This window comes from Tenrec ecaudatus, chromosome 5 (assembly GCF_050624435.1).
Source record: "Tenrec ecaudatus isolate mTenEca1 chromosome 5, mTenEca1.hap1, whole genome shotgun sequence".
NCBI classification, from domain to species: Eukaryota; Metazoa; Chordata; class Mammalia; order Afrosoricida; family Tenrecidae; genus Tenrec; species Tenrec ecaudatus.
The window spans coordinates 2608160-2633015 of record NC_134534.1 but is presented as its reverse complement, the minus strand read 5'-3'; the positions used below and the strand labels follow the sequence as shown (position 1 = coordinate 2633015).

At 51.1% G+C, this 24856-nt stretch overlaps 1 protein-coding gene and 1 pseudogene across 6 annotated transcripts in view; one reads left to right on the top strand and one right to left on the bottom strand.

The window, feature by feature from the left end:
• Positions 1 to 24856, bottom strand: part of PTK2 (protein tyrosine kinase 2) — a 181529-nt gene that overhangs the window by 56595 nt on the left and 100078 nt on the right. For all 6 annotated transcript variants that reach the window (XM_075549219.1, XM_075549213.1, XM_075549218.1 and 3 more), the window contains 7 exons: positions 21807 to 21861; positions 9703 to 9843; positions 9194 to 9271; positions 8724 to 8831; positions 7667 to 7784; positions 4029 to 4059; positions 2251 to 2303 (listed from right to left, as the gene is read on the bottom strand). In XM_075549219.1, coding sequence (XP_075405334.1) covers positions 2251 to 2303; positions 4029 to 4059; positions 7667 to 7784; positions 8724 to 8831; positions 9194 to 9271; positions 9703 to 9843; positions 21807 to 21861 — 584 coding nt within the window. The remainder of the gene's footprint in view (positions 1 to 2250; positions 2304 to 4028; positions 4060 to 7666; positions 7785 to 8723; positions 8832 to 9193; positions 9272 to 9702; positions 9844 to 21806; positions 21862 to 24856) is intronic.
• Positions 12861 to 16037, top strand: LOC142448468 (fructose-bisphosphate aldolase A pseudogene; annotated as a pseudogene).

Here is a 24856-nt window from a genome sequence, read left to right as displayed (position 1 = left end):
GCTGGGGTGGCTGGCCTGTTGCTATGAGTCACCAGTAGTTCAAATACCAGCAGGGTCACCCAAAGGAAACAGGTTGCAGTGGCGCTTCCAGACTCTCTACTTCTGAGGGATTAGCCACTGTGAAGCTGAAGGACAGCAGTGGGATATCATCAGATTTAGTGCTGGAAGATGAGCCACTGAGATTGGAAGGCACTCAACACACGACCGAGGAAGAGCTGCCTCCTCAAAGCAGAGTCAACCACAATCACGTGGAATGATCCAAAATGAAAAGGAACAGCTGCAATCACCCATCAGGAATCAGAACATGGAATGTAAGCAGTCTGAATCTAAAAGGCATTAGAAATTGCCACCAAATGAAGCGGACTGCATAAAAACTGGGACCCTAGGTCTTTACACTCCGGATGGGGGTCCCGACCCCTGTGTGTGTGTGTGCGTGGGGGAGGGGGGGGTTCGAACAACCCCTTCACAGGGGTCGCCCGATTCCTAACAGCAGCAAAATTACAGTTCTGCAGTAGCAACGGAAATAATGTTATGGTTGGGGTCACCACACGAGGAACTATCTGAAAGGGTCGCGGCATTTGGAGGGTGGAGAACCGCTGCTCTAGCCCTTCCCCAAACACATCTGTGCTCTTCAGTTTACATCGCATCCCAATGGCAATCTCTGAAGGACTGAAATCATGTTCTCTTTTCAATGTTGTTGTTGTTTTGGGAACAAAGGGGAGTTGTAAGGGGCGAGATCCGGCTGTGGACAGCTTTCTCCCCGCAGGATGACTGGTGCGACCTTTGGAGGTCAGGCACTGTCACAATGGGAAGAAAAACCCACAAGGCACCTCTAGCATTTTCCTCACCCATACAGTCTTCAGTTTGTTTTACAACTTCTTCACCTCTGTATTCTCTGGGAAAAACAAACGTATCAAAACTACCCCTTTGGAATACCAAAAAAAAAGTCAGTGTAATCTTTTAAGGCAACTTCTCTGCCTTGACCTGGCTTAGCAGACCCCGGGGCCACTGCTGAGATTGGACTTTGGGAAGCACCTTAACTTGTGAGGCTAAGACAAATGTATTACTGAGAGACGGTGGGATCAACCTTCCACACACTTTGTTTCCAAAAGACCTGTGCCTGCATAAACCCCAGTAGCAAGACTTTGACCTCCAAGAGATCACATATGACTAGTCCACAGGAAAGGGCTTTTAGGACATTTGTGCACCATAAACACACAAACAATTGTGTTTTACTTTAGTTCTCTAAAGACCCCCCAAAAATCCAGTCATCAATTAGGCAAAAAGCAGAAAACTATATCTCAGGGAAAACTGACTCAAAGCTCATTGGAGAGATCAGGATTAGACTTTCTCTAAGCGAGGCTGTGAGATTACCTGACACAGAAGTTATGAAGAAGCTATTATTTTTAAAATGTAACATATATGCTCACATATAAAATACATAAAATAAGACTGGTTATATCCATGTGTATATAGACACGATGGAGCTTTACAATGTTCATGGAAAAATTCCATTCTCCTTTCCATTCCATTTTTCCATGAGCTCCATGGAGCATCCTTGTCGATGTGTGCGTGCGCGTGTGTGTACACACAGCATCAGCTCACTTTGATATCTCAGTGCAGACATACACGATGTGTTACCCCTTGTACACATCTTTCCTATACACGCGAAGATAGCGAAATGGGTTGATGGGAGATGGTCTTTCCGACCCCACCTTCTTTCCACATGGTCCAACTGGTGGGGAAAAAGATGCACAACTTTGAAACCGTATCAGGAAAGAGGCAGCAGTCACTTCGGCAGCTAAGAGTTCAGATAAGGCTTATATCCAGCATCTTAAACATATTTTTCAAAAAGCAACACCCAAACACAATTTTATGTTCATTATATTAAAAAGAGGTAAAAAATAAGTCACATTTCCCCAGCTTTAAAAAAGTCAAAGTATACGCTGAATTGCAAAGATAAATTGTAACAGCAGTTTCAACATAACTCGTTTTCAATGTGATGAGCGTGACATTAAAGTGGATTCAGGACCCTCTACAATCTGGTGGATGATCACCCAACGTGAAAATGTATGTTCATGCAAGAAGTAAAGTCCATGAGCCGAATTTAAAGGAACTCAGAGATGGTAGGTGGGTGCCCTCAGGAAGTGGTCTAGGAGGGAAGCCGGTGTTGAAGAAAGGCACAGACTCCTGACCCCACGGCTCCAGGCCGCTGTGCTTGCCAGCGCTGGGCCACGGGCTCCCTCTTACCTGACACGGAGACAGCGTGGGTGCGCACGCCCTGCTTCTCGCTGTTGGCGAGCCTGTAACAGAGGAGTCACCATATGAGTGCCGCCCGACCCGGCTCGGCCCAGCAAATCCCGAGACAGACCACTGCTCTGACCACGGGGGCCGCAGGGGAAGGAGCCCGACTGCCGCAGTGTTTCCAGGACAGGAATGAACGTGGACAACTGAAAGCCCTGCTCTAGCTGCTGGTGAGCCCATCTCACACGAGGCCCACATGTGACAGGTGAACCAGGCTGAGTGCTTCACATGAAGCACACGTGTCCACACCCAGTGCCTCTCACGTGATGTGCAAGGGGAAAAGCGATAGCAAAATCAAGCGGTTTTCCCAAAGGAAAATGATTTCCCAAAAGCCGTGGGACTAAAACATAAAATAAAAACACACCTACACTCAGAGCTATGATCTACATATCTAACCAGATGAAACGAAGGGCCAATCGCGATTTGGGTGACAGTTAGGAAACGCATGCATAATTTAGGTTCACATTTTAGCCAAGAAGGAAACTGAGAGAGGAGCCTGCAGGCTGCAGACGTTGAAGCTGCTGTGACTGTTAAACAGCAGACCGACCTCTCTCCAGACCCACAAGCACACCCTGCAGCGGAGCCACTGCAGACGCTCCCCTAGTCTCCAGAACCAGGCAACAGGGGTTTCAAACACTGGTGTCAACGCAGGGAGGCTCCTCCCACTGAGTGCGTTCTTGAAACATCTTTCTTTCCTTGTCCCACAGCCGACTGGGAAGCCGCCCTCCTGGGGGCTGACCCGAGTCCAGGCAGCTCCTGGAGTCCCAGGGGTGCAGATAACTGTCCCACCACCTTTTGGAAGCCTGCCGAGAGGCTCCGGGTGTTAGCAGTCACTGCTGGACCCCTTGTACCCTCTAAGGACTCCTGGGAAGCCGTTCCACAGTGGACCTGTCAACAGCAAGCCATGTCACAGCCCGGTGCTGTCCCGACTGCACTGGCATATACACACTGCTCTCCCAAATCGGCTTGCTCTGCTTTCTAGCGCTGATGCCCACGTCTGACTGACAGCCTCTTCCCACACCCCACCTGGGTCTGAGGTTCCTGCCTCATTCTTCAAGGGCAGTCCAGAACTGAAGACACCTTAAGGACTAGTTCTTGGTCTGATGGTGGCCCTGAGTCGATGTCTGCAGTGCAGAAAGCCTGCCCAAGCTGAGAGCTTCTCCCACTTGCCACCCAGCCACCAGGAGCCCCACCTAAGGTGGTCCCCCAGGTTTGGCCCTGAGACTCACCAGAGGCTTCTCTCTCCTGGACCCGGGGGTCCGTGCGCATGCTGTGTGGCCCTCTGGGGCAGGACTGCGCCTGGCCTGCTCTGCTCTTAGTCTCAGCTGTGGTTTCCCTATGCTGACAGCACCGATAGTCCCCTGAACTGACCCAGGCAGGTACTGGAGGTGGCCAAGCCCACGGAGGGCAGTGGCCAAGTCTGGAGCACTCTGAGGAGGTGGGCAGGGTTGTGGGCAATAGGGAGAAGGCCGACACCCGCTGCCCCAGTTTTACCCTATTCACCGCAATGGCCTCTGGGGTTAGTTATTTCTCTTCCTAGCTCTCCTAGTGCTTCTCAGTGAGCAATGGCTGCTTGTCCCAGGTGCACACGCAGTCTATCATCCTGCAGGGACAGCTGCTCATCCAACAGCAGGTACAGCGGTATATCTATCTCCACGTACACTGGACGGAGCCGCCGCACACTCTGCCGTCTCTAGAACTCCCAGGGGGCACCCAACACTTACTTTGGTATCGATGGCAGAGCCCGCTCGCCTTCTAGAAGGGAAACGAGAGAGAGGTGAGTCTCTGTTACATGGTAGTTTCTGGCTACCACCCTGGTATGAGGGATATTCTAATAGCCTCTGAGTGACCCTCTGACTTCATCTCCAAATCACAGTGCTGCCAGAATACTCTTCCCTCCCGTCTCCACGTCATTCTGCTCACGATTTCAGTGGCTCTCAACGGCTCTGAGGACACAAGTAAAGCACTTCACCCTAACCCCCACCGCATCTTTGGGGGATGTCAAGGAGGGCACCAGAGGCAGGACACCTCCCTTCCTTCTCAATGTGCGACTGACTTGCTGCCAGTGTCTCACACAGGCGACCCCCTCCACCCTGGCAGGACCTCCCCGCAGCTTTCCCTGCATCCCGAAGCTCCCTCACTCTCCCGTGCAGTGTCTTTGCACCTCGGTGTGCTCCCACCAACCTCAGGTCAGCACCCCTTCCCCTCCAGGGAATGTAATTGTGGGGCTCCTTGCCCAGCCTATGCTATATTGACAGGGCACCTGGTGGCCAGGGCCCATGAGGGTAAGACTCGTGAGCCCAAGGCACTCAGCACCAGGCAGAGCCCCGGGTGTCCGAGGCATGAGTCAATGAACCCCCTGCGCACAACAGCTGCTCTCACCGACAGGAGTGTGTGCAGCACGCCCACACGCAGTGTAGACACGGTCTCGGTCCCAGCTCCCTCACTCTGACCTGGACGTGCAACACTCAGGCCCAACAACCAGGTCACACCAGAAAGACCAAGTTTAGACTAACAGAAGCCAGCCATGAGTTTACTCCCCTCTGAACACTGGACCTACCTCAGCCCTGCAACACTGTCCGTGAGCAACACGCTCCTTCAACTGGCCCGTGAGTGCGATCTATTTGCACGTCACTGAAATGTGCATTTCCCCGAGAGAAAGGCGGGCCAGTTACTTTTTCATAGGTGCCTAGTACTACATGCCTGGTGCCATAGAAGGGGACACACGGGATAGCCTGAAGCCACACGTCTGAGGGGAGCAGGGGAGGTGGTCTGCTCCAGTGAAGGTGTACACGCTCGGGGACCCACGGGGCGGGTGGTTCTGGGCGGCTCGGTTGGGGTGCTATGCGTGCGCCACAGTTGGAGTGCGAGAGCACAGATGCGTGGTCCAGCATTCCCGTCTGTGATGCTGACACGCCGTCTAGTTGTCACGGTTATAAACAGTGTTAAAGTGGGCATTCTGGGACCAATGGCTCAACACATAAATTAGACTTGACTTGTAGAAGGCAGAAGGTGGGGTCTGAGGGCAGGGGACTGCTGCCAAATTGTCCTCTGAAGACATCCACCTGAGAGGGCAGTTCCCACTGCGCCGAGTGGACGAGAGGGCATCAGCACCGTCCCCCAACCCAAAGGTGAAAAATGGCCTCTCATCACCTCTGGGCCATCTGGCTACTGGGTACCTCTCCTTCTGCTGGGAAGCGCCCCCTGGAATCGGGCTGTCTTGTCTTTAGTGAGTTGAGAGAGCCTTACCAAGGCTGCGTGTCCACTCTGGGGTGGGGTTTGGTCGAAGACACCTGGCCTGTGGCACCTGGGAGGGTCCCCCATAGGTGGTCACTGTGCTCGAGCAGCAAACGATCAGATAGCATCTGGGCAACAGCGACAGGCGGCCAGGAACTGCCACACTCTCAGCAGGGCCGAGACCTGCTGCCCACCACGGCACAGCTCACCATCCAGGGACGCAGATGAATGACTGAGCTAAGACACGTGCTCCATCAGACGCAGGGAAACGCCTTTGACACTCAAATAAGGCAGAAATATCTTCAAGCTTAATAATTCATCCAAAACCCAAAGGGCCCTGCTGGAGAATGCCTCAGACTCGCTGTGGGACAGGGTAGAGTGGCTCCCTAGGGACTCTGAGGCTGTCATGTTTCTCCTGCAGAAAAAGTGGGGGCTTGGTAACTCATGACTGCTACACCAACAAGGCTCCCTCCCGTGGGCCGGTGGACAGTTGGTATCCGCCCACATGCCACTTTATTTTTACGCTGCGTGCTCTCCTCGAGCTCCTCTCCCGTGACGGAGAAGCTGGAGCTGCACACAGAAACAGTTCCCTGTGCCGTGAGTAACTAGCAGGAAGACAGACGTTAAAGCTCCCTTCATGTTGGACTTCGGAACATTCTTTCTGGCTGACACGAGAAAGGGCTTTGGGCGATGAACACAGTATTTACCAAACCAGGAGAACGGAATAGGAACAGCGGGAGAAGCTTAGGCTCCCAGGCCACGCAGGCACGTGGGAGGCATCACGAGTGGTCGGGGACAGCATACGGGAGGGTATGCGCTGATTGTCACAGCAGGGTCTGGGTGCCGTGCAAGGCTGGGAGCGGCCCACCAAAGGTGCACAGAAATGACCATCTCTAGATCATCAGCAACACTTTCCAGTCTTCAAGGCACCAGCTCCATGTGCAGGAATCCCTCCCATGCTCACCTGGGTACTTTCGAGGGTTAGCGTATAAACTGAATGAGCGGAGGCAAAAGCTTCCAGGGAGGGCCGCTTCAGTGGTTTGTGCAATCAACTTTATTACTGTATTTCACACCCAACCTCCTATGATAAATATACACTGTATCTCAGAAATAGCTTAATAGTGTTTATAGGTCTGGTCACAGTGGAAAGAACCACTTGTCAGATTAGTCATGTCCTTAAATCATACCACCTTAGCTTGTACTCAGTGGCCTTTTGGTCTGGGGCTTTTATAACTGTTTTTCATTTTGAAAAGCTCCTAACGACCCTACAGGACAGCACAGAACCTCTCCACGGGGTTCCCAAGGCGGCCATGTTTACCAGAGTGAGCAGCTGGGGGGTGTGAGTGGCCACACCCTTTCCTCAAAGGTTTCTGTGGTCTCTCCTGGATACTCGGCCGAGTCTGGATTCTCTACCTTGGTATCAATGTCACAGTCAGGAGGGATCTCAGCAAGCTGACAACACCCAGTGACAGGGTGCTGACTACAAACACCGGGGCAAGGCCTTCAAATGGTTCATGAAAAAATTCCATTAGCTTCCAATTCAGTTTTACTCTACACACACACACACACACACACACACACACACACACACACACACATCCATATGTAATTTCTGTAAAGCACCTTCATTTCAACTCCTCCTCCCAGACCCTGTCATCTCCTGGGGACATGAGCCCACAAGCCAGAAAGGATTCCAGAGGCCAATGTTGCTTCAATGCTCGGGTTCTGCTGGGACACGTGTCTTTAATCATGCCAGAAACCTACCATCCACAAGCCTCCATCCGGCAAACCCGCCCCCGATTTCTGGTCGAGACCATCTGGTTTCATCCTGCCTTCTGCTTCCCATGAGCTGACATTTATTTTGCTCTTCCACTATTCTGAGCTTTGGTAATTATACGAGAACAAAGAGTAGGCACACTTTAATGTGAGTCATAAGGGGCATTAAAAAGAGACACGAACTGAACTGGCCAGAGTTCACTAGAAAACACTGGTGGGCCCTGGGAACCGGACGCAGAGCACCAAGGGCATTTTCCTTGTGCTCCCGGTCTGGGTCAGGAGTGGAGAGATCACCACGAGGGGCCCAGAGCACCCAGGGGAACTCGGAGTCTACATGCCTGCACCTCACCTTTCTGGGGTCTGATGATGAAAGACTGGGTGGCTCCGTTCACCAGCCGGCAGTAGCCGTCGATCAAGTCGGCCATGTTCTCTGCAATGGTTAAGGATGGGGCCGTCACTGTCAGAGGCTGAACAGGGGAGAGACCGACAAGAGAGACATCATTGTTCTTCTTCATCACCAAAAGCACAGCTGTGTGCTGACCTCAGCCTCTCTGCGAGAGGCGGGGCAGGGCGGGGGGTAACTGTCCCTTGTCACCCATCCTAGGGAAAGTTTCATCCTAAGGGCAGGACTCTCAGAACCCTTGTGGCAGAAGGCAAGAGCAGGTGAAAGCAATCCCAGGCCTTCATGTGAGGTGCACTTTCTAGAACATAAAGGGGTGTGTGTGTATGTGTACGGGTGTGGGGTAGAGGCAGTCTCTCCCTTCCGGATGCTTGGCCCTTCTGGTGCTCTACCAGCGGAGAGAAGCTGAGAGAACCAGGAAGTCAGACTATGCTTTCTTGGAAAACTAGCTGATGTGTAGGGCATTTTCATCCAGGGGCCACCATAATTTATGTGTGTGAATGAGAACTAGCAGAATTCCATTCTCTTTCTTGCTCAGAGGGGACTGGCTACCCCTCTTCTTGATGTAGAACATGCCTGGTCCTGCTGAACTTTCTGTGCTATTACTCTCCAGCACAGATGCATGCCGAGTCCTAGAAATATTTACTCCCTTCCGGCAGCGGGGTCAGGCTCCTGGGGCCTTGGCTTCCCCTCTCTAAGCTGGAACAGAGCAAAGGGTGGGAATCATCTGCCGGGTTGCGGCGTGGTATGAGTGACAGGCCTGTTCCCGGTGCCCCGACGCCCAGCTGCCCTGCGGTCCCCACTGTTGTGACTCATGCTGAGAATGTCCTGTGTGCAGGTGGCAGCAGGAAGAGACCTTCTGACCGGAGCTTCCAGAGGTGGTGTCCTTGGTCACTCACAACAGCCGCACACCAGGTGTCTCCTGCTGAGGGCACCTGATCATCATCTTCTAGTTAGGCCTCTAAAACAAATGCCTCCTCGCCTTCCAGGTGGGCATGGCACATACCTCAGGGGCACCTGCGATCTTCAGCTGCAGCATTCCTTTCCGGTCCTTGTCCTCGCTGTTGGAATACTGGATGGTCTGCACTTGGGTAAAGTCGGCCAGGTGTGTAGGCTGTGGACAGGACGAGTCTGCTCTGTGAACTACCTACTCTTCACGCCCCGCCCACCCCCACTCCACCAACCCAAAGGCACCCCCAACCCCCAAAAGCGGGTTGTAACAAAGGTCTCTGTATCATGGAGTGAGTCCCTGGCGTTTCTCCAAACAAAGAACCTGGCTGAGAAGTGGGATTCCTCCTTTCTCCAGGTCAGCCCTGACAACCCATGCAGACCGCACAGCCGCCCTCGGGTCAGTGTGCTGCTCACTCCTTCCGGGAGGGGAGCACTCTGCAGAGGCCCCGGGGGTGGGGACACTTCAGGTTCCAGCCCAGGGTGGTGCCTACGTCAGAGGGGCGAATGGCCCGCAGAGGCACTTACATTGCAGCCCTTGTCCGTCAGGTAACTGATGCCGTCTTCCGGGCCGATGGCCAGCTCCACCGAGATGACCCAGCTTGACTTTTCGGGAGGCAGCAGGAAGGGGGCAAAAGAGGTATTTTAGCTACATGGGCGTGGCTGCAGGAGGAACCGAGGGGCTGGGCACATCTTTGCAGCCACACTGATTCAGGACCGGATGAGCGAACTGTGCCAATTGTAGTGTGGCTTCTGCAGGGAGCACACGAGCCCGGAGCCCGGAGCCCACAGGCAGCAAAAAGAAGCGCTCCAGTGGGGCAGAGCAGAACTTACTTATGAACAAAGGCACGCTGCACAGAGGAGTCGAGCCTCACATTGGCAGGTTTGGGTTCTGCGTGTCTCCCCAGTGCAAAACAGCACCAGGAACTCATGTTGCTCGAACCCTGACACACATGCCTTTCTGTAGAAATGGACATGCAACTTGTGAAGGCACAAGAAGCCCCGCTGCTCCACAATCCCCGGGTCCCCACACTCACACCAAGGGCACACTTGAAGCATTCCTTGTCGAATCTGTACACCGGGGAGAGGATCTCAAAGAATTTCAGAATACTCTCTTCTCTGTTCAGGTTGGCAAATTGTCTAAATGTTTGCTGGATCAGTTTCCGGAGTGTTCTGGCCTGAAGAGAACATGAAGGGACATTTTCCAGGGTCAGCAACAAGAGGCGAACACCCCAGCTATCCCTGACATTGCAGTCATCTAAGATTTCTTTCTGATCTGCTTCATGCTACGCACACGCGGAGTCAATAGTGAGTCCCATTGAAAAAGACATCTGTGAGCTCGTGAGGTCAAGCTGCAGCCTGCTCTGAAGAACAGGTTCCATCTGCGTCCCTGACCTGGAGTGGGCAAGGGTAGAGGGCTGACCGTGATCGAGACAATCCTCTATGAAGGGCAATCAATTCAGCCACAGCAATAAAAACAAACAAACCTAGCACATAACAACACCCCTGCTGCAGCGACTCCAATCCAGTATGGTACTCTTTAGAACTGGGGGGAGACACAGGCCAAGATCCCGTGGCAGCGAGGCTCACTTGCGGGCTGCTCACGCTAACTAACACTTGCACTGGTTACGTAAATGACGGTCCACCCGCCCAGTGCTGGACGCAGCCCGACAAAATGCTTGGTAGGACTCACGTATTGACTTGAAGTATGAACCCTGCTGCCCCATGAGGAGCAATGAGGCGGCAGTCTGTTTGTCTGTGCAGCACAGGTCCCGTACAAGGAGCAGGGGACCTGGCATAACTGCTCTGTAGACACCGGTGCCTGGAAGCATCCACACCACGGGTGACAGGCACAGGTGACAGGGTGCTGGGCCCACCGCGGCTCCCGGGGTCATGGGAATACAGGTGACCTTTAGTCCTCTTTTGCTAGTTTGAATTTCCCATTGAATCACCATGAACATCTATATTTATATAAGAAAGTAAGACAGCCACTCCTACATGCTTGGGCAGCGAGGGAAGAACTTCCTAGTAGCAGGTGCCCCGTCCCTGGTATTGGTGTGGGTGGTGTGTGTGACGAGGAATCCAGCAGGTAGGACACGTGAGGGGCGTGAGGTCACAAGGGCCCTGGGGAGTCCAGGAGGCAGGACATGTGAGGGACCAGAGGGAAAGGTTAGACACTGGGTGGCAGGCGGGCAAGGTGAAGGAGAATTCCAAGTGTACAGAGCATGCTCAGTGTGAGGTGCTGATCCGAAGCACGGGCACTGGGTGGTACCCACACCAAGTGCACACAGGAAGGGAGAAAAGGCTACGCAGCTCAACAAGGCAGCGGATCTAAGTAGAGTGACCACTGGTGGGACGTGGTGAGATGGACCTCACTCACACGGAGGGACTGATGATGGGTTTCCCTGGCTTGGAGGGAGGAGGGAAGGAGGACCTCTCAGCAGTTTCAAAGCGAAAGGGACCACAGAGAAACTGTGATGAGGACCCAGAGAGCTGTGGGGTTTGCCCTGATCCTGAGGTGAGCCCATGAGGCCAGGGTGGGGGTGGCACCATGAGGGACATCTGGAGATGAGGGCAATGACCTTGGAGAACTGAAGAGGGGACCCGCGAGTGCAGAGGCCCCATGTGAGGTGTAGGGTCTTGGACGTGAGGAGGTGATGTTCAGTTGCTGGAATGGAAGCTTGGGAGAGGCTGACAGATGCTTTTAACCAGGGCTGGGGTCTGACCAGTGAGTAAGACAGAGACAAGGGGACAAGAGAGTGAATGGTGTCCTATAAAGGAACAGAAACAGTCTGGGCTACAGAAGTGCCAGGAGTGCCTGGCCAAGCACTGCCCATGGGGCAGGGACTGAGGAGGCCACACATCGCCCAGGGCTCAGCCTGGCAGTGCGATCACCGTTCTGACCTTAGGAGTCCTAGTCCCTGGCTGCGACCACCTACACAGGGTGGACAGGCCTCAGACAATGTGCATTAGTGGAGGAGATGTGAATTATTTTTGTAAGACATATTCTAATTAACACTATCAATCCAATGTCCTGGGAGCATGTTAATGTAAAATGGGCCTCAGGAAGTAGGTCTCTGCACTTGGCATCCAGAAGGGTCCACTAGACATTCTTCTCCATGGAGACGTAGGACTGACCACAAAACAGAGAGGAGCTGAAGGTGAGCGCTCCCTGCCAGCACTCCTGGGTCAGAAGTGTAACTCTGGGGTCTGGTGCCCTGGGCGCTGAGCAACCAGAAAAGACTTCTGTAGACTCCTCCCTCCTCAGCACAAGGCCCTGCAAGGCAGAGCCTACTCTTCACACATCGGTGGGGACTCAGGGAAGACAGCCAGTGAGGGCTGGGGCATCCCAAGCCTCACCGCACCTTAACCACATCTTTTCAACACTGTATAGGGAACTTTTATTTCTTTTCTTAAAAAAGGTGGCCCTCTTATCCTATAACTAGTCTGAAAGGTCGCTGGTAATGAGAGGAACCTCAATCACATCCCTGATCTTTGAGCACAGTGGGCCACACACTGAAACCCAATAGGCACTAAGGAAGAAATAAACACAAGACTGCTCGGCCCACACCTTGAGTCTGGCAGCCCCCAGATGATGGACCCCAGCCAAAGCTGCTCCCATGACGACATGCTTGGTTTCCAGCAGGTTAAGTGGGGCCAGGTTTCAGACGTCCTCCATGTCAACAGTCTGTCACAGAAGGTCCTGCCTCAAGGTGCTCAAAGTCAGATTCCAATCATCTCTCCCAGCAACAAGTAGAAAGCAAGTCTAGCTCATCTTGGGACCCCTTAAAATTTTCCCTTGGACTCTATCATGTTCCGGGGCTAATTCCTCTGAGGTGGACGGCCTCGTCCTTCTCCATCGTCTGCAAGCTCTGTTGAAACCCATTCGCTTAGGGTGACCATGCTGGTTAGTCGAAACTGGGGCATCAGAACCACACGACAACCAACGACCAGACAAGTGGTGGCTGGACCCTAAGAAAGACTGACGAAAGGTCAATGCACTTGAATTATAGGGTGCTGGCGAAGAGTACTAAAAGTACCACGGTCTGCCAAAAGAACACACACATCTGTCTCGGAAGAAGGACAGCCGGCATGCTCCCAGGAGGCAAGGGTGGGGAGATTCTGTCTTCGTCAAGAGAGAGCAGTCCCTGGAAAAGGACATCGTGCTTGGTAAAGCAGTGGGCTGTGGGAAAGGATGATGTTCACTAAGATGAAGATGGACACAGTAGTACTCTTCTCCACAGACATCAACAAGCTGGCCTGCCGCCAAGAGAAATTCCAACGTAGGCCTGCAGCAGCTTGGGGGGGAGCCGATTCCCATGGAAAACACCCTCAGGTACGAAAGGCACACAGTCTTAAGGGACGACACTTCTGACCAGGATCACTGAACCAACCGGAAACACCTCTGTGGCAGGACACGCACATTTGCGGAAAGGCAGGTGCCCTGCATGGCTTGTTTTACCCATGTATGTCTCTAACACCCCAAAGTGAATTGGGTGGGACAGTGTAATTAGGGTGTGTGAAACACGAATAAAAGGGGTTAGTGGGCGTAAGTGAGGCCTATCAGAAGCAGGAAGACAATTCCTGGGATCACCAGGAAGAAAAGCCATCAGCAGCAGCACACAGTCCATTGACAGAGGCTGTGGAAGAGATCCTGTGCCGAGCCCAGAGACACTTGAGCAGAGGAGCCCCAGCTCTGACACCAGAGACCATGAGGCAGAAGTGCACCTGGACTTCCCAGCCCAGGGAGGCAGAGGCCAAGGGACCCCATGACGGAGGGGCTGAAGACCACGGGTACATGCATAAGCCCACCAGAGGAAGAAAGCTGTGTGGCACGAACGTTTGGTAACAGAAGAGAGTGAAAGAAGATGGGCAGTGGAAGCCTGTCTGATCACCCTGTGGCTCCTGGCCTTGGGCTGGTGGGGAGCTAGACTGTCAGCTCCCTGAAGTCAGAGGTGATCAGATGTGGTCCCTCGGCTGGCACTAACACTCCAGCCTCGGCTGTTCTTGGGCACGTGGCTGTGGGCAACAGACCCCCACACCTGTCCTCACACCTGTTCATGCCTGAGGCCAGTGTGGCAGCCCCTGTGTCAATCTAATCTTCTGGAGGGTTCTTCTCTTTGGGGCTGCCCCTCCACTTTACCAGGCACGATGTCCTTCTCCAGGGATGGTCTCTCCTGACAGGACGTCCAAAGTAGGTGTGACAAAGTCTCACACTCCTTGCCTTTAAGGATCATTCTTGGCTGTACCTTTTCTGAGACCCATCTGTTTGTTCTTTATCAACACGGCAGTTCAAAGGCATCGATTTTTCTCCAGTCTTGCTTATTCGACGTTCAACGTTCACATGCATACGAAGTGATTGGAAAACACCATGGCTCAGGCGGGTGAGGGATAGAATAGTTGTCAGTGTAAGATCCTTCCTTGCTTTTCCACACCTTAAAGAAGTCTCTGAAGATTTACCCAAGGTAACGGGTCATTTGATCTCAACTGATGCTTACAGGGGCTTTGACTGTGGATTCAAGCAAGACAAAAGCCTTCACAACTTCAATTTTTTTCTGCTTATCATGGTATTTAACCTTTTTGTGGGATTGTGAGGACTTTGCTTTCTTTTACATTGAGTTGTAATCCGTACTGAAGTCTGCAATCCGTGATCTCCATTAGGGTCTGAAGTCTTCATTTTCAGCAGACAAGGTGGTATTATCTGCCTATCAACAGTTGTTCATAAGCCACCCTCCAATTCTGATACCGCATTCTTCTTCATATAACCCAGCTTCTCTGATTAGGTGCACAGCAGGCAGACTGAATAAATGTGATGAGATTGGTAAGAAGATAGAGTAAAATTGATGACAGGATACAACCCTGATGCACACCTTCCCCAATTCCTTGAATCGTGTACAGGTTCCTCAGGAGCACGGTGAAGTCTTCTGGAGTCTCCAGTCTCTGAAGGCTGTCCACAGTTTGTTAGTTTCCACATCGTTGCGTGCACGGGCATAGACAATAACACATAAACACAGGTAAGTATCTTTCTGGTATTCTCTGGTTTCAGCCAAGATCCATCTGACGTCAGCAATGTTATCCCTGTTCCACGGCCTCTTCTGAATCCAGCCTGAAACTCCAGCAGTTCCCTGTCAATGTACTGCTGCAACCTTTGTTGAATGACCTTCAACCAAATTTCACTTGCATGTGATCTCAATAATACTGTTCTGTAATGGGAGCATTCTGTGGGGTCCCCTTTCTTTGGAGTGGGTACAAACATGGAACTCCTTCCAGTCAGTTGGCCAAGTGGCAGTCTTCCAAATTTCTTGGCATAGACAAGTAAATGCTTCCAGCGCTTTATCAGCTGGCTGAAACGTTTCCGTTGGTATTCTATCAATTCAGGGGGCCTTGGAATGCTAATGCTTCCGGTGCAGCTTGAACTTCCTCCTTCAGCACCATTTGTTCTTGCCTATACACAACCTGTAGAAATGGCTGGCTGTCGACTAGCTCTCTTTGGTACAGTGACTCTGTATTCCTCCATCTTCTGACTTCTGCTTGCATCATTCAGCATTTTGTCCACAGATCTTTCAATACTGTAACTTGAGGCTTGAATTTTTTCTTGAGTTCCTTCATTTTAAGATATGGTATGGACTAGCTCGCTACTGATCCCATCGGCTGCTGCTCCTTCAACCTCCAGGAAGGAACTTGCCACCATGCCTACCCAAACCCAGCACTCGCCCCCGTGCAGAAGGAGCTGACACTGCCCATCGCATTGTGGCTCTGGGCAAGGGCATCCTGGCTGCAGATGAGTCCACAGGAAGCATTGCCAAGCAGCTGCAGTCCACTGGGACTGAGAACACGGAAGAGAATCGCCACTTCTGCCGCTAGCTGCTGCTGACGACCAGGCGAACTCCTGCATAGGGGGCGCCATCCTCTTCCATGAGACTTTCTACCAGAAGGTGGAAACGGGCACCCCTTCCTCCAAGTTAGCAAATCCAAGGGCAGGATCATGGGCATCACGGTCGACAAGGGTGTGGTGCCCCTGGCAGGAACAAACGGCAAGACCACCACCCAAGGGCTGGACGGTCTGTCTGAGTGCTGTGCCCAGTACAAGAAAGATGGCGCTGACTTTGCCAAGTGGCGCTGTGTGCTGAAGATTGGCTAACATACCCCTTCAGCACTCGCCATCATGGAAAATGCCAACATGCTGGCCCATTATGCCAGCTTCTGCCAGCAGAATGGCATCGTGCCCATTGTGGAGCCCGAGATCCTCCCCGACAATGACCATGACCTGAAGCACTGCCAGTATGTCACAGAGAAGGTGCTGGCTGCCATCTACAAGACCCCGAGTGACCATCACGTTTACCTGGAAGGCACCTTGCTGACACCTCACTGATTCGGCTTTCTTCCTGCAGTCGGCATCATTGCGTCTGTTTTGTGAGATGGAGGAGGACTTTGTGGATTGGTGTTACAGACATATGGGTTAATGTTGGGCTTGTGGGCTTGGGCAGCACTGGGTTGGGATGTTTTCTTGATGTGCACTTAACCTTTATATAAAACTATCTCTTATACACGAGTTTCTGTGAATTTGTTTCTTCTCTAAAGTATCCAGATTAACACAAGGCCTTGTGTTGCCTTCATGTATGATGTTCTTGGTTCCTCCCACAGTTCTTCAGGTCTTCGGTCATTAGTGTTCAATGTATCAGATCCCTTCATGAGGTGTTCTGGAAATCCAGATGGGACAGACTCAGATCATATTTTGGCTCTCATTTTCTTCAGCTTTAACCTGAATTTATATATGAGCAATTGATGGGCTTATTCTACTGTCAGTGCTTGGTCTGGTCTTAGCTGCTGACATCGAGCTTCTCTATCATCTCTTCCCCAAATGCAGGCCATTTTATTTGGGTATCCCATATGGAAAAGTCCCAAGTGTATAGTCGGCAACTTTTGTGCTGTTGAAAAGAGGTTTTTTGTGATAAAGTTGTCATTAGCTTTGTAAAATTCAATCATGTGATCTCAGTTTCACTTCTATCACCAATTTTCCAACTACTGCTACTCTCGTTTCAAATTTGTGTATTCTAATTACCAATAATTATGGATGCATCTTGAATGCAGGCTTGATCTATCTCAGATTGGCAATGTTGGTAATATTCTTCTATTTCTGTATCACTAGCTTTAGTGATTGGTGCATAAATCTAAATAGTTGTATTGATTAGATTTCCTAATATGTGGATGGACATTATCCTATCACACGTAGCATTGTATGTCAAGATAGACCCCGAAATGTCCTTTCTGATGCCAAATGCAATGCTATTCCTCTTGAATGTGTCATTCCCAACATGGTAAAAACCATATGATTTTCTGATTCAAGATGGCCAATGTAACGCCTAGGATATCAATTTTTGTGTTTCACTTTATTTTTTATGACTTCCAGTGTCCCTAGATCCATACTTCATATATTCCAAGTTTCAATTATTCTCTGATGTTTGCAGCTGTTTCTGCGCGTTTTGAGTTGTGCTCCATCAGCACTACCCCAGTCAGAGCACCGTGGTCGGCACTAATTTGAGACGGCAGTGTGTCCTCAGTTACATTTTGAGTGGCTTTCGACCTGTGGGGCTCATCCTCTGAAGCCATCTCTGATGATGTTTCAATGCTACCCACAGCCACTCAGTGGCTAACTCCTCTGAGGCAGACAGCCCAGTCCTTCTTCGTAACCTGTTCCTAAGTCTGAAAGCTCCGTTGAAATCTGTTCTCTTGGGTAACCCCGCCACTATTTGAAACACCAGTGACAGAGCTTCTCAGCATCACAAAAGCCGCCACAGTACTACGTTTCCATTTAGCATGTCAGCTCAGCAGCAGCCTAAAGGCAGATTTACATGCCTTCAAGTTTACAGTTTCAAGTAGAGGGAGTGCTCCCCATTTAGACATAATGAGCACGCTAATAATCCACTCCAGGGTAAGGGAGAGGCAACTACTTCATACAAGATCTATTTAAATCTCCCAATTCTCATAAAAAATTTTTTCCTTAGTCCCACCAACTGTTGCATCTCCACATTCCCCGAGTCTAAGCCCTTCAGTATTTCATGGGCAGTTTTGAGGATTACAGTGAATCGGGCACCTGTGCCTAGGAAGCTCAAAGGGCTCTCTTTCCCATCGCCGGGCCATTTTACACAATCTGATTATGGCCTTGGTTCCCTTGCTGAGGCCTGCACCAGAAGACCCTATACCCTTCCTCAATCCTTATTTCATTGACTAGGTGGGAATGCCTATCACTAACTACTCCCAGCTGGAGTCAACAGAACGGACTTGTTTAGAACTTCGTAACACTGGGGGACCAGTAGTAGTTTCCAGCGCTCCACTCAACCTGCTGTCAAACTGCTTGAGAACCCTTGTGTCAACTGCATCAACATCTGCATGCTCATTCCATTTCTTAGAAACCATCTGAAAATTTCTTTCCTACCAGGACAAGTTCTTTCCCAAAGGCCCATTTCCACTCTATCAGAACCTATGTGTGTTAGTTGGGTCATCAGATCTGACACTGCTTCTCGGATGGTTGCATTGCTTTGCAGTAGCAAAGTTCCTGGGGTGCCCATGAGAAGGGGCTCCCTTGATTACCGTGCCTGTCACTAGATAAATATCCAGAGCACTAGAAAGCCATTCCAGCATTACAATATAATGGTAATCTCTTTCAGAAGGATTAATATGACTAGCTTCACAGAATCGGAGGCTGATGATGCCCCAAATGTCCAACTCTTCCATGATGTTATTCAGCTCCACCCCCGCCCCCTTCTTCCCTTGAGTATATTCCTTCACATTTCTGGGTTCATGTCATCGCTGCAACGTCCCATAGAACCTCATGAAAGCTTGGGGAAATGTCTCACATGGTGGTGGGTGCTGTTTAGTTAAAATTCTAAGGTCAGGCAGAGGTAAGCCAGATGTTGGGTCCAGAGGCACACTCCACTCCTGGTCCTTGCACGTGATGAGATATCTCCCTCTCCTCAGAAGGTTCATTTTAAGCTCAGTATTATAGCACTGCAAGGAATTCTTTCGCAATTACTCACAGGTAAATCCTACTGGTAACTCACCCGACTTGCGTACCAGACCACGAAGGGAAAGGCTGTTTGGTGGGAGTTACAGTGAGTATCAATAGTGCAATCAAATGAACATGCAGCCATCACCTTTTCAATGACACGCAATGTAATCATCTATCCTCCACCCCTGGCCTCTGTGTAAGCACAGATGACCGGAGGCCTCTGGCAGGACGTCTCCAGCAGGTGCTCATCTTACAACAGCCAGGGCTTCTCCTCTCAGTTGTCCCCCATCAGTTTTTACACTTAGTAGCCGGAACAACCACTAAGCAGAGCATGCGGACTGCTTCACACCCCTTACTAAGGCAGTGGTTCTCAACCTTACACATGCCGAGGCCCTTTAATACAGTTCCTCATGTGGTGGTGACACCCCAACTATAGCATTATTTTCTTTGCTACTTCATAACTGTCATTTTGCTACTGTTATGAATCGGGTGACCCCTGTGAAAGCGTCGTTTGACCCCCAAAGGGGTCCCGACCCACAGGTTGAGAACTGCTGTACAAAGGGCAAGCCCAAATCTCATTTGATTCCTGACCCGTAGCAGATCATGCCCTCCAAAATGGGACTCCAGCCACTGGGGTCTGGAGTGCAGAATTACATCACATAAGGGGCTAGCAGGAGAGCAACACACAGTCAACTTCACTGTCAGCAAGCGAGGTTGGGCCACCTGCAGATCCAAGGGGGTTAACAAACTTCCCTCCAATCCCGACACTGTACTCGTGTTCAGAGAGTCCAGTTTCTCAGACTACGTGCTCAGCACCTGGAGTGACAAGTCTGAAGCACACCTTTCCCAAATTTAAACCACTCAGTATTCCTTGGTTCTGTCCCCAAAACTGCCGCTTCATCCACGCACAGGTTCCACATGAACACAATCAAATGTGTGGAGCCCCCGATCTGCTCAACGCTAGCCACAATTTGTCAGTATTCACAAAGTGAAGTACTCTTACATAGCCAACAAACACAAGTAACTATCTGCCTGCTCTGCTACATTTTTAATTAAGATTCACCAGATGTCAGCGATCCTCTTTCCATATCCCTTTCAGAATCTGGCTTGAGCGTGATAGCTCCCTGTTGATGTATTGCTTTGATCACTTTTTCATCATTTGAGCAAAATTCCCCGTGCATGTGGTATTCATGACATGGTTACTTTGCGCATCCTGCAGTCACTCTCTTTGGAATGGGCACACGTCCAGATCTCTTCCAGCAGCGGTCTTTCAACATCTGGAGTCTTGTTTTACGCTAATGCCTTTATGTGTCACCTCCCTCTTTCACAACAAATTCCTAGGGCTTTCCAGGTAAAATAGTTACTATGAACAATAAAGACAACCCAGAACCAGAGCCCTGGTGGCGGCCTGGTTAAACACCAGGCTGCTCACCCAAGACTGGCAGTTTGAACCCACCGCCGAGCTCTGTGGGAGCAAGATCCGGTGACTTACTCTTGCCAAGGCCATTCTATTCCATCACACGGGCTCACTGTGGGTCAGAATCGAGTAGATGGAACTGGAAATAAGGTACGCATTCTTCTTCCCAAGAGTGGACCTCAGACATACTCACGGCTCCTGCACAGGGTACTTATTCTCATCCTCCCCTAGGGTCTCAAAGATGAGAGTCTCCTGAGCAGAGATCAACTCTGCCCTGCCTGGCGTCCACCCGGGTACCCATGAGGGGTGCTGGATGAGTGTGCGGAGCCAGAGATTTCAACAAGATCCCTTCTGATGTGGCCACCTGCTGGTCACAGAGAGAAGGAAGGCCAATCTCTGTGCGAGTGGAGTGAAGTGTCCCTGAGAACGTCGGAGGACACCACTTCTCTACTTGGGAACTGCACACACGATGCCACAAAGCTGCTAGCTGCCGCCCTTTTCTGCTCCTCCTTTTGAAATCCGATTTTTGACCGACCGAGTGATAGACCGGCTCAAGCATGGCTACTCAGCCTTGATACCCAGTTGTGGATTGACAGAGGAGCTGCCAAGACAGTCCAGAACACTCCCACAATCCCCTCATGCTCACGCCATACACGGCCACGGTGCCTGTTACCACCATAAAACCAGCCTGGTCACGGGACAACCTGCCCAACTACAGACTTGACTCAGAATTCACTAGTTTGTCCACAAATGTTCTTTTTAACAGAGATGTCAGGGTCCCAACCAGGATGCCACATGGCACTGTCACTGTGCTCTTTGGAAGTCTCCCTGGCGGTACTGTGGGATAGGTGCTGGGCTGGTGAATCAGCCACCAGCCGCTCATGGGCAGCAGAATGAGGCAGTCAGCTCCCCTAAAGACTGCTGGCCTGGGAGACTCTAAGACACAACTCAACTCTGTCTCACAGGATGGCTGAGTGGGAATCAACCCGGCAGTTGAGGGAGTAGTTTGCTGGCCAGTGTGGCCTTGCTGCTGCTAGGCACCATGGAGCGGGTTCCGGCACACGGTGACCCCATCTAAACCAGCGTGGGCTCCTGGGGCTCTGAATCAGGTCATGGTCTTTCTGTGTCTCTCATGGTCCTGGCACTGCTGCAGAACTGGGATCAGAACCTGGCAGAATGCCTCACAGAGTGAGTGAGGGCAGTTCTGCTGGCGTCACTGTCAATGAGAGAGCCAAGTGTGCGTGGCACAACTAGAGCCAGAGAATCCAGGTAGATACCTGTATCGCGCTCGTGGTATGCGCGCCCGTGCACCCACGGCCATCACTGGCATTAGCCTCAGACAAGTCCCCTTAGTGTTAACCCTGAACAACCCTCTAGATACGGAAATGGGAAGGGAGGATGCCGGGGAAACAAAACAGCCTCAGATAAGACCCTGAGCCGAACGACCCATTTTCTCTGACTCAACAATGGGTGGAGGTTGAATTTTTCAAAACCATCTGAGCAGCTAAGGTGATAAATATTTCCTTCAATACATCTAAAATAACTGTTTGCTTTTTACATCACAGCCATTACATGTGAGGGGCGAAACGAAAATAACATTTTACTTCTAAAACCAAAGTAAAATAACATTTTACATTCTAAAACCAATTCACCACTGGTGAAAATGGGTTCATAAAACGTGATTATTGGATTTTGAGATAGGAGACTCTAATTACCTTGACAGAATCCAGTAAACTCTTAGGGAAAAACCGCTTTAAACCAACATCTTTTCTGAAATACAAAAAGAAGTGTATTAACAAATAATGCCACTACATTCATTACTTCAATGACAGTCTTGCATGAGTAAGAGAGCATGCGCTGTAGCCGTCCACGTCTATAGAGTGGGGTGGTGGGGGTGGGGCCAGAACTTATCGTTTCCTAGACAGATAGACACAAACACACCATTGTTTGAAAATAGACAATCCTTTGTTTGCTTTTTTACCTTTGTTGCTGAAAACTTAAAATATTGCCCCATTGCAAAGTATAAGGCATGAATAAAGAGTCATTTCTCAGATATTGCTGCGTTGCAGGTTATCCTAATAAAATCAGCTCCAACTGGGAGGAAGGCAGACTAGCCAGATGCAGGTAAGTCTAAAAGACAAACAGACTCTTGGACCTACTGTAACAGTCCACTGTGTTGTAAGAACCTTTGGGGCAAGGAATTCGTCCATCCAGCTGAGGTTTAGCACCTCAATCTCACATAAGGAACAAACGAGACATTTAGTAATTTGTCTACAGTGCTGGACTTTGTCCGTGTGGGGACAGGCTAGATGCAGCAATCAAGTTCAATTAGCTGTCACGATCAGACTCTCAGAAGCCCTGGTGGGGGAGTGGGTTACGCATCGAGTGGCTTACCGCACGTCCATAGTTCAACCCCGTCCTCATTCTGTGTCTGCTCCTAGAAAGATTTATTCTCGGGAGCCCAAAGGGTATCCTAAGTGGTTGCTATGAGGGGGAATTGACTCAAAGACAGTGAGTTTGCTTTGTTTTGTTTCTGAAATCAAACCCCTGAGCATGCGAGCCAAGGAACCATCATGGGAGGGAAAAAAAGATGGGAAAGAACCAGGTTTCTCGGCCACCAGATGGCGCTCGTGCACTGGTAAGATGAAGTTCCTGCTCACTGGGGGCTCCTAGAGACCACAATCTGAGTGAGCCTTGTGCCAAGATGGACAGGCATGCCCCCATTCTCGGGGAACCTACTGGACTCAAGATGCAGAGTTTCAGGAAGCCTGTCTGGGTCGCTGAATCTGAATTGACTGGTGACGTGGGTTTAGGGTGGGTCGGTGTGACACAGAAATGCAAAAAGAAAGAGGCTCCAGAAAGTAAGAGGGACGCATTTCTTTTGGAAAATAAAGACTGGTAGTAGGCGTTGCCTATTTTAAATGCCCCAAAGGCAATGGCGTCTCCATTAAAGAAATAAAGTTTCAGGCCAATGGAGGTGCGTGTGTAGCATAGGAGCACACTAGCATTTGAAAGGCAATTCTATGTAGTGACTAGTTTGTCATTGTTGTGCATGCATGAGGACCCTTCAGGAAGGCAGGTGACATGAGGGAAACAAAATGAGGCCACAGCCCCTGCTGTGACACCTGCCACTGCCCCAGCATCCCTTGTTCACGATGCAAGAGACCAGCCAGAGCCAGGTGAGGCTTTGCGAGCCTATTGCCGATGTCTCCATTTAAACTCACTCTTAGGAGCCACGCGTGGGACACGTGCAGGCTGCCTTGCCCCTAGTAAAGGAGGCTCTGGCTGTGAGGGCCTCAAATCTGCAGCTACCGTTCAGCTAGCGTGGCTCTGCGTGGCCCCCGGCCACATGTTCAAGATGTGGCAGCCACAACATACACATCCTGTGCATCCGAAACGGAGCCTGACTCCGCACTTGTGCAAGACCAGGCGCCTCAGAGGAAGCACAGGAAAATTACATTTCCTTTCACTCCATTTCCCACCAACTTTTTGAAGCCCCTTTGTATCAACAGAGGTTTCATTTTCACTGCATGTACATCTTCCGAAAACATAGTCGTTTAACCGATGAAAGCTTTTACAAAGTGACTGAACTCCAATTCCCAAGCCTAAGGTTAGGCTGCTAAGAAGGTTCCCTACTGGCTCAAAGAGCACCTTGTTCATCTCACAGCTGACCAGATATTTATGTCAAGTCAAGGCCAGGCTATGTTGATACAGCAGCCACTAGCCACGTGCAGGTCATCCTGGCTAGAGGCTGGCACACTGGCCGGACAGGTGTTCTGCACAGGCATCACTGCAGAGTCAAGGCTTGCCACATGGGAGTCTCGAAGAGGAGGGGTGCTGTTGGTCTGGGCAGGCCTCGGTCAAGGCCTGGGTTCAAGGTGGGTGGAGGATAGCTACCATAAGCTGACACCATGGGGACAGATTGCAAGGGGGTGCCGGCAGTGAGCAGGACACATGGACAGGGCAAGAAGCGCCGTGAGGGTAGGGAGGGCCTTGCTGCCTTCTTTCTGAGCTTGGAGGGTTGGTTTCTACAGCAGCACCATCGAGATACTCCCAGCCCCAGCCCCAGCCCCGTGGGTGCTCTGCTGAGCCTGCCCCTGCCCAGTGTGCATTTGTGGCCATGCCCACAGAACCAGAGACCTACAGCTGCCTGCAAAGGTGCCTGAGCTCATCGGGAGGGAGTTCTGCCGTCAGGGACGAGGGGCTCCTCCACGGACAATGCTTCTCAGAAAAGGCTGGCTTCGTCCCTTCGCCTTGCATCCCAACTTCACTGCCCTTAGGAGGGAGGGCGTTTCCATGTGGCATTCCCTGGTAAGCTGTCATGGGAACAATCAGAACTGAGCGTTTTCCATTGGAAAGCACTGAGAAGGTATTGTACAAGCAGCCCGGAGGTGCAGGGGGATACGCGTCGGGCTGCTAGCTGCAATGTTGGTGGTTCAAAGCCCACCAGCTGCTACTCAAGAGCGAGGTGGGGCTGTCTACTCCCTTAGCAATCCACAGCCTCAGAAAGCACACAGAGCAGCAGGTCTGGCTTTGTCCGACAGGACCAGTGAGTTGCAATGAAGCCACAGCAATGGGGCTGGTTTTCTGATTTTCCACTGAAGCGCTTTCACGTGCAGTTCATACTCCAGCCCTCTTACACCTGGTAGCTGGCTGGTAAGGCTCTCCCTGGGCCTCCTGGGTGATGCAGAGTGGCGGTCCCCAGACAGGCGGCACTCAGACAGCACCTCTGGTGGGTAGCTATGGCCAGACTCCACTGTGGCAC